This window comes from Olea europaea, chromosome 12 (assembly GCF_002742605.1).
Source record: "Olea europaea var. sylvestris chromosome 12, O_europaea_v1, whole genome shotgun sequence".
NCBI lineage: Eukaryota > Viridiplantae > Streptophyta > Magnoliopsida > Lamiales > Oleaceae > Olea > Olea europaea.
Window position 1 is genome coordinate 1,817,944 of NC_036248.1, and position 10,165 is coordinate 1,828,108.

Consider the following 10,165-nt stretch of genomic DNA (forward strand, 5'->3'; position numbering starts at 1 on the left):
TGTGCATGTCGAGACATGTGGAGTGAGCCTCAGATTTCAGGCGAGATGACCCCAGAGTTGGGGATTAGGACCTTTCGTCTGGGACTCCCACGCTTCCCTACATAGTGGATAGTGCAGCCATGTATGGGCTTCTCCCTTCGACGTTCAGCCTCGCCAAAAGGAGGCATGTGGAGTGAGCCTCGGAGTTCAGGCGAGGTGACCCCTGAGTTGGGGATCAGAACCTCTCCTCTAAGGCTCTCATGCTTCCCTACATGGTGGATGGTACAGTCATGTAGAGGCTTCTCCCTTTGACGTTCAGCCTCGCCAAAGGGAGGCATGTAGAGTGAGTCTCAGAGTTCAAGCATGGTGACTGATAAGTGTGTTTTTACACACTTATTTAGCTCACAAACATGACTTAAACATGGACAAAGTAGTTGAATTGTGACTTAATCTTGTTAAATTCTTGCAATGTAGGTGTTCCCATGGAAAAGATGGAATTCAGAAGAAAAGAGCCGAAAAAGGACCAAAACGGAACAAAGCGATAGTTCGGGGACCAAAGGTGCAAATATTGGAAAATTGAGCTAAAGTACAGAATTAGAATGAAAATATACCAAGTATGAGATTGAGGATGATACGAGACGATTGGAGGAAGAAAGAAGTAACATTGGACTGAATTGAAGAAAAGTGAAAGATGAAGGACTAAATTGCAATTAATCAAAAGATGAGCCGAGCAAATGATCAAGGAATTGATTGACCCAAACATCAATTAGGAGTTAATATGTGATAATGGAACATAGGAGATCAAGAAAAGAGAAAACGGAGTTCAAGGATCAAAATGACAAGGTTGTAACTTTACAACCTTGCGGCCGCATGTAACTATACCATGCGGCCGCACATGGTGATGCAGGGTTTTAATTGAGCAAAAAAATTGAACCATGCGGCTGCATGGCCTTAATTTCGGAAAAAAAATTTGAACTTCTGTTTTTAATTGAAACTCTTTCGGGGCTCCGTGAGGACATGATATAAAAGTCAAAATTCATCAGAAATAGGGCAGAACGTCCAGGGAGAAGAAGAATACAACTTTTGGAGGCAAGGAACATGAACTTGAAGCCGATTTCACAAGGATTCAAGTGGGTTTTCAAGGTTTTGTTCAAGATTTCAGATTTCAAGAACTTTCATATGGGTGTTATTCTTTCTATTTATTAATTTCGTTTTTTTTGTAATTATTATCTTCTAGGCTAGGTTTTCAATTACTAGGTGATCGATGAACCGTTGTTTGTTATTTTAATTCTATATTTCATGAATTTAATATAAAGACTTGTTAGGATAATTTGATTGATTTACATGCATTAATTTTCTTCCGCAATCAGTGGCCAATGATTGTGTGAGTGTTGATGACTTATTTCTTACATTCGAGAGAAGTGGAATAGGTTCGATAAGGTGTAAATTAACATAGAGTCCGATAGGGGATAGTGATATACCCCTATGCTTTATGCAATTTTTAAATTGTTCACAATACTACATACATTCTTGTATGTTTGCATCATCCATAGAGATATAGGTTGGTGGTGTGCAAGAATAGGTCTAATATATATTGAGAGAGTATATTGGATAGAATTAGGAACATTGAATTGGCAAATTTTCATCGAATCATTAATTTTATGAAATTAGGGTTTTTATAACTTCAATTGGGGATTCGTGATCTTAGTGACTTTAGTTTGATTCATTTTAATAAATTAGCTTTTAAACTTGCTTAATTTCATTTACTTGAGTGTTTAAATCGTTTAATTAGATAAATTTTGAAATTAGGGCTTCTAATTGAGAAATTAGGGTTTTCAATTGAAATTAGGGCTTTTAGTTGAAATTAGGGGTTTTAATTGAAATTAGGGCTTTTTGCATTTAGACCATATTTTCACTCAATTAGATTCGATTAAGGCTAGATTATATAGAATCGAACTACTCAATCTCTGAGGGACGATATTCGGACTTTTAAAAATTCATTTTATTACTTGTTACGAACCGTACACTTGCGGTAATTTTAAATTGAAAGAATTATTTCGTGAACAAGTTTTTGGCGCCGTTGTCGGGGATTGAGTATTCGTTTAATTTTATTCAATTTAGCACTAATTCGAACTTTTTATTTTTAATTTATTTTAGTTCATTTTATTTTATTGTTAGTTAGTTTTATTACATAAGTGCATATTTTAGTTACTTAAATCCTTAAATTGAATTTTATTGCAGAAGTGCATGCTGAGATCTGCTAAGGAGATCTACTCCCAGCCGATCCAGAGATCGAACGAAGTTTCAGAAGAAGGCAGAGAGAAAACAGAGCAGCGAGAAATCAGATGGAGAACGTACAACACAATCCTGTTGTACAAGCCAATGAAAGAGGGGAAGAAGACGAAGGAAACATGCTCGTTGGAGAGTTCATGACCCCTCAAATCATTCAAAGCCAGTCCAGCATTGTGTATCCACCGTTCGGACAGCCAAATTTCCAGTTGAAGACAAATGTGATACAACTGTTCCAGAACGGACATCAGTTTTATGGAAGAGTTGAAGAGAACCCGCACACGCATGTCTCGTGCTTCTTAGAGATGTGCCAGCATTTTAGATATCAAGGAATCTCTGACGACACCATAAGATTAAGATTGTTTCCACATACTTTGCGGGACAAGGTGATTGAATGGCTTGATTCTCAGCCAATAGCCAGCATTACTACTTGGAATGACCTAGCTCAGAAGTTCTGTACTAAGTTCTTCCCACCGGCCGAGATTGCAAAGCTAAAGCACGACATATCTATCTTCAGGAAAGGTGAATCTGAAAATTTTGATGAGGCTTGGAACAGATTCAAAAATCTACTAAGGAAGTGTCCGCACCACGGGATTAGCAAGGGACTTCAGATCCAATATTTTTATGCAGGGCTACTTCCAGCTTTCAAGAGCATGGTCGACTGTTCAGCTAATGGGTCATTGTCCACAAAAACAATTGATGAAGCATTGAAGTTATATGAGACAATGGCTACAACCTCAGCAATGTGGACCATGGAACGAGCAGTACCAAAGAAGACACCAGGAGTTTATGAAGTGGATGTATTCTCAGCGTTATCTGCTAAGATTGATTCCTTATTTCACAAGGTGGAAAACATTACCCAGTCAGCTAACGCAGCACAGGCAAAGAAGGCAAATTGTGAGGAATGTGGAGCTGAGCATGTGACAGCAGAATGCCCAATTTTGACACAAGGAAAAGAGCAAGCAGATTTTGCTCAATGGGGACAATGCCAGCAGAATAATGTGTATGGAGAGACCTTCAACCCAAGCTGGAAAAAGTACCCCAACTTTTCTTGGAGCAACCAAAATCAGAACAGGCCACAAGGGCAATATCAACAGCAAGAGAAGAAGCCTCAATTGGAAGAAATGTTCGGCAAATTCATGGAACAGACCAACCAATATAAGGAGGCGAACAACCAATTCATGACGAAGACAGAAGCCACTCTTCAGGACCAGAATGCAGCCATTAAGAATTTGGAAACTTAGATAGGACAGATGGCAGTTGCATTAACAGGTAGAGCACCAGGCAGCCTGCCAAGTAATACAGAAGTCAATTCGAAAGAGCATGCAAAGGCTATAACAACTAGAAGTAGAGTGGAATTGCCTGAGAGACAAGTGAATAATCCCGTGGCAAACAGAGAAGAGATGTCTCCTGAAGTAGAAGAGAATTTAGAGCAAGAAGAACAGACAGAAGAGCCAACACCGAGAGCAAATAAAGGAAACTCAAGGGATAAAGAAACTGTAGCTGTGAACCCCTATGAGCCACCCATACCGTTTCCACAGAGGCTGAAGAAGCAAAAGATGGAACAGCAATACAAGAAGTTTCTCGAGGTCTTCAAAAAGCTCCATATCAACATCCCATTCGTTGAAGCACTGGTTCAGATACCTAACTATGCAAAATTCCTGAAAGATATCCTATCAAACAAAAGAAAGCTAGGAGATCACGAGACAGTTATGCTAACAGAGGAGTGCAGTGCCAGGATTCAGAGAAAGCTCCCGCCAAAATTGAAAGATCCAGGGAGTTTCACTGTCCCTTGTACCATTGGTGAATTTTATTTTGATAAAGCTTTATGTGATCTTGGTGCAAGTATTAACTTAATGCCATTGTCTGTTTTCAGAAAATTAGGATTGGGAGAAGCTAAAGCTACCACGGTGACCTTACAGCTGGCTGACAGATCATTAACACATCCACGAGGAATAACTGAAGACGTGTTGGTTAAAGTGGAGAAGTTCATATTCCCAGTAGACTTTCTGATTCAGGATATGGAAGAAGATAAAGATGTTCCTTTAATACTGGGCAGACCATTCTTAGCCACAGGCAGAGTTTTGATAGACGTTCAGAATGGGCAGTTGATACTGAGATTGTGAGAAGAACAGATTTCATTCAATGTCTTCAAGGCCATGAAACTGCCAATAGAGACTGACAGATGTTTCAAGGTTGACATGATTGATAAAATGATTGAACAGTCATTTACACTGCAAAACCCATCAGATGCATTGGAGGCTTGATATTCTAAATCCACGAATTCTGATTCAGAAGACATAGAAATGTGTGCAAGATTTTTGGAGTCCAACCTACCTTATATGCGGAAACGATACTTTGAGGAGTTTGGGACAGGGCCAGAGAAATCACAGCCATCTATTCTGAAGCCACCAAAGTTGGAACTTAAGCAGCTGCCCCCACACTTAAGATATGCATATTTGGGGGAGTCCAATACACTTCCAGTGATAATTTCAAACATGGTTAGTGAAGTGGAGGAGGAAAAACTGCTTAGGGTGCTTCGAGATAACAAGCAAGCAATTGGGTGGACCATAGCTGATATTAAAGGGATCAGCCCTTCCTTATGTATGCATAAAATTCTCATGGAGGAGAATTTTCGACCAACAGTTGAAAGTCAAAGAAGGCTAAACCCAAACATGAAGGATGTAGTAAGAACTGAGGTGATCAAACTTCTGGATGCTGGAATAATCTACCCGATATCAGATAGTAAATGGACTAGTCCAGTGCAAGTTGTACCCAAAAAAGGAGGAATTACAGTGGTTCATAATGAAAAGAACGAGTTGATTCTGACAAGGACAGTAACAGGGTGGAGAGTTTGCATTGATTACCGCAAATTAAATACCGCTACAAGGAAAGATCATTTCCATCTTTCGTTTATAGATCAAATGTTGGAGAGATTGGCAGGCCATTCCCACTACTGTTTTCTGGATGGGTATTCGGGTTATAATCAGATACCAGTGGCACCGGATGATCAGGAGAAGACCACTTTCACATGCCCTTATGACACCTTTGCATATCGAAGAATGTCATTTGGACTTTGCAACGCTCCTGCCACATTTCGGCGATGCATGATGGCAATTTTCTCAGATATGGTAGAAAAATTCATTAAAATCTTTATGGATGACTTCTCGATCTTTGGGACCTCATTTGATGAGTGTTTGGATCACTTAAATTTGGTTTTGCAAAGATGCAGAGAAACGAACTTAGCATTGAACTGGGAGAAATGTCATTTCATAGTTCAAGAGGGAATAGTCTTGAGACATAGAGTATCGACAAAGGGGATAGAGGTGGATAAGGTGAAAATTCAGGTTATTGAGAAATTACCACCACCTACATCAGTAAAAGGAGTTCGAAGTTTCCCTGGGCATGCCGGGTTTTACAGGAGGTTTATAAAGGACTTCTCCAAAATCACCAAGCCTCTGTTCAACTTGCTAATGAAAGAGGTATCTTTTGAGTTTGATGAGAAATGTTTGATAGCGTTCAATACTTTGAAGGAAAAACTCACAACAACGCCTGTGATTGTGTCACCTGATTGGGATTTGCCCTTTGAGCTAATGTGCGACGCGAGTGATCATGCAGTTGGTGTGGTATTGGGACAAAGAAAGAATAAAATCTTTCATGTGATATATTATGCAAGTAGAACTTTGAACGATGCCCAAATTAACTATGCTACGATCGAGAAAGAATTGCTAGCTATGGTTTATGCATTCGACAAGTTCAGATCGTATCTTGTTGGGTCTAAGGTTATCGTCTACACAGATCATGCCGCTCTGAAGTATCTTATGACAAAGAAGGATGCTAAGCCGAGATTAATCCATTGGATATTGTTGTTGCAAGAGTTCGATATTGAGATCAAGGATAAGAAGGGCAGTGAAAATGTGGTAGCCGACCACCTATCAAGATTGGAACGGGATGAACTTGAGATGTCAGTTGACATCAATGAAATCTTTCCAGATGAGCAAATTTTTGGAGTAGAAATAGTCCCATGGTACACTGATATCGTTAACTACCTTGCTAAGTCCATCTCGCCACCAGAGTATTCTAGCCATCAAAAAAAGAAGTTCTTTGCAAAGCTGAAGTATTATTTTTGGGAGGATCCCATTCTCTACAGAAGAGGCGCAGATCAGATAATCAGAAGATGTATTCCTGAAGATGAAGTACCTGAGATTCTAGAACATTGTCACTCTTCTGCATATGCTGGGCATTTTGGAGCTTCAAAGACGGCTGCAAAGATACTACAGTCGGGTTTCTATTGGCCTACTTTATTCAGAGACACGTTCGAGTATGTGAAGAGAAGCGATAAATGTCAACGAACCGAAAATATCTCAAGAAGAAATGAGATGCCACTAAATTACATCTTGGAGGTTAAAATATTTGATGTATGGGGAATAGACTTCATGGGACCTTTTTCCCCATCGTACTCAAATCAATATATCTTGGTGGCCGTTGACTATGTCTCTAAGTGGGTGGAAGTTGTTGCATTGCCTACTAATGACGCGAAAGTGGTGATAGAGTTCTCGAAGAAATACATATTTACAAGATATGGTACACCGAGGGCAATAATAAGTGATGGAGGCAAACACTTCATAAATCGTCAATTAGAGCAGCTATTGAACAAATATGGGGTAAAACGTAAAGTAGCAACTCCATATTGTCGACAAACCAATGGGCAAGTTGAAGTTTCGAACAGGCAGTTAAAAAGAATACTGGAAGTTACAGTGAACTCATCCCGAAAAGATTGGTCTAAGAAGTTGGATGATGCACTGTGGGCATACAGAACAGCATTTAAGACACCTATAGGAATGTCTCCATACCGCCTAGTTTTTGGGAAAGCGTGTCATCTACCATTAGAGTTAGAGCATCGAGCATTTTGGGCTATGAAACAGTTGAATATGGATCTCAAGGCTGCTGGTAAAAAACGACTGCTGCAACTTAATGAATTGGATGAGATGAGAATGAAAGCTTACAAGAACTCAAAGTTGATCAAAAAGCGCACCAAGAGATGGCATGATTTAAATATTCAGAGGCGAGAGGGCAGAAAGTATTATTGTACAATTCTAGACTCAAACTCTTCCCAGGAAAGCTAAGAACAAGGTGGTCGGGTCCCTATACCATAACTAAGGTGATGTAATATGGGGCTATTGAAGTGAGTCACGAGACCAAAGGTACTTTCATTGTCAATGGACAAAGACTGAAACACTATTGGGGCTGTAATTTCCCTAACAGAAGTCCACTGTGCAACTCAACAACCCAACATGAAGAAAATTCAGGAAAGTCGTGCTATCAACTATAAACAAGCGCTGGGTGGGAGGCAACCTACTGCATCCTTCAATTTATTTTATTGCATTTATTTTGGAATTTGTTTACATTTCGTATGTTTTATTAGGTCATCAATCATTCACGCATGATAGTCTAGGCACTACACGTTTATAGTTGCATGAATCGGGGTTAAAGATAATGTTTTGGGTGTTTGAGTGTGAAGTAAAGAATTTCGGGGTTCAAAGTCGTTCGTTTTATTTTTCGAGACGTTTTTCAAAAAAAAAATGATAATATTTTTCGAATAAGTAGAGTCGAGTCAATTTTGAATTTGAAAACCAATGTAGGGGGATTTTTAAAATTCATGGTGTGTTTGGGGTGAAAATTATAAGTTTTTATAAAAAAAATAATAATAATAAATAAATAAATTTGGTTTGGTCCATGAATCAATTGTCCCCATATTTCTTACACCATGCGGCCGCATGGTGTATAAGCAACGGGTTATTAACCTGTCACTTGCGAAACAACCCAAAATTTTTTCATTTTCTCCCCCCAAAACACGAACACATTTTTTCCCCCACAAATCCAACTTCACACGAGCACAAACCCTCCATCAAGCATCAAATCTTCACCCTAGCACCGCATTTATCTCGTCATTGCAATTGATATCAAGCAATTTTGAAGCATTCTCTCCAAGTTCATCTCACAAACTTCTAAAGGTAAGAGCTTTAATCTTTATGTAAAATTTAAAGCTATTCTTTAATTTCATGACATTTTCGAATTGGGTAAGTGTTAAATTGTGATTGAATTGTGATTTGTGGACTAGCCCTAAGTGTAAATCAAAAGCAAAGTGAAGGAAATTTCCAATGCACACAACGTGTTCGATTAAATGTCAATGAGACATATGATTCGAAATTTTGAACTTTTCAATTGCGTGATGATTTACATTGTTAATGTGAGGCGTACTAGACGAAAAATCTCATGGAATTTCATTGGAAAACGTTAACCTCACATATATGTGCACATAACCACATAAATTGCTAAGCCATGTCAACTCACGTCACTAACTTCGTCTATGTATTTTCCTAACTAAATGACCTCCGATTGTAGTGAAATTTGGATATATGCTAGACCACAATGAGTACTTTCATATGCCCGGACCTTGTCCGAGGAAATTTTAATATTTCTCGATGATGCTCGGGGCTGAAGTTGGTCACTTAATCATGGGTCGAATTTTCAAAAAAATGCATGTTAGAGCCATAGCTTTGAGTTTTTCTCATTAATGCAATATTGATGTTATAACTTCCATACGTTGAATATTGCACACATTTTGAAGAAAGTTTGGGGGATTCTTGCTTGACATTGATATTCTTCATCGTTTTCTTATTTCAAGAACTTGATACACTTCGTTCCTTATTTGTGTAGGATGCCGTCGAAGAGAACATCAAAAGGTAAAGAAAAAGTTGGTCCCTCCTCCAGCATAGCCCACACCAGAGAGCTTGTAGGAGGTGTACAAAGATTCCATGATGCAGAAACATTAGCTAGATATGAGAACATAATACGCCATTGGGGCATGATACCAGAGAGAAAGGTCTAGTTAGATGATTTCCGTGGTTTTGAGTTGACAAATCTGATACAAATTTGTGAATGGGAGAAGATTGTAGAAAAGCCACACCCAGTTTATGAAAGTATAGTCCGTGAATTTTATGCAAACTTCAATAGTGAAATTGAGACACCGGGTTCTGAACACTTACAACAAACGTGGGTGCAAGGTAAGTAGATAATGTTCTCCCCAGCCGTCATTCATGACTTCTACGATCTTAATTTGGACAATGTGGTCCCGATTCCCACTCAATTCAATTGGAATGAAGTGGCGGAGGTTCTCTTGGGAAGAGAGAATGCTTGGCCCTTACCCACTGAAGAGTGGCATCAAATTGAGCTTACTCCCTCCATAGCCATCCTTTGGGTCTTCATGTGCCATAATATCGAACCCACATTGCATCGGACAACTTTCACGGATCAGACTGCTGGGTTCATATATCATTTAGTCCGGGGATGCAAAGTTGATTTAGCTACTCTTATTTTTGACAAGATACAAAATTTGGGAACCTGGGGAGATAGGCGATTGTCAATGATTTTCCCTAGTCTGATTAGCGGGATATGTCTTGCCGCCGGTGTTACAGTTGAGGCAGGGGAGATGCCTGAGAAATCAAGCCCATTGATAAAGCTCACATTTGAAGCTCAGGAACGAGCTAGGGTAAGGAAGAGAGAACAAGACAACTTGAGCAGCAAGGACAAAATGCGCAGGAAGAAGGACAAGCTGCTGAAGATTTACACTTACCACAAGCCCCGCCACAACCAGTTGAGATGGATTCGTAGCTACTTCGACAGATATTTGCCATAGCCACTGGAACTAGCAGAGACATACAAAACCTCCAGCAGAGCTTCGAGACAATGACCACCACTGTTGAAAAAGTGCAGAGAGACCTCCACTCCTCTCGAGACTACACAAAAGGTGCTTTGAATGAAGCCACGGCTACGAGAAGGGAAGTAGAGACTATGAATGGTAGGTTTAACATGTACGCTGAGAGAATGGATAGCA

General features: G+C 39.5%; 1 protein-coding gene across 1 annotated transcript; it reads left to right on the forward strand.

The window, feature by feature from the left end:
• The first annotated feature begins 4,943 nt into the window (after positions 1 to 4,943).
• On the forward strand, positions 4,944 to 9,160 carry LOC111406404. Its single transcript, XM_023035838.1, has 5 exons — positions 4,944 to 5,894; positions 6,102 to 6,464; positions 6,528 to 6,724; positions 6,848 to 7,348; positions 8,989 to 9,160. Exons 1-5 carry the CDS (start codon positions 4,944 to 4,946, stop codon positions 9,158 to 9,160), a joined length of 2,184 nt encoding a protein of 727 aa, XP_022891606.1.
• The last annotated feature ends 1,005 nt before the right edge of the window (positions 9,161 to 10,165 follow it).

Excerpts from the sequence above, each read along its gene's own strand:
- LOC111406404 (XM_023035838.1), top strand. The coding sequence starts at position 4,944 with ATGAAGGATGTAGTAAGAACTGAGGTGATCAAACTTCTGGATGCTGGA. Across the intron at positions 5,895-6,101 it reads GTGATCATGCAGTTGGTGTG|GATGCTAAGCCGAGATTAAT; the intron begins GTATTGGGACAA and ends ATGACAAAGAAG. Across the intron at positions 6,465-6,527 it reads GATGTATTCCTGAAGATGAA|ACGGCTGCAAAGATACTACA; the intron begins GTACCTGAGATT and ends GGAGCTTCAAAG.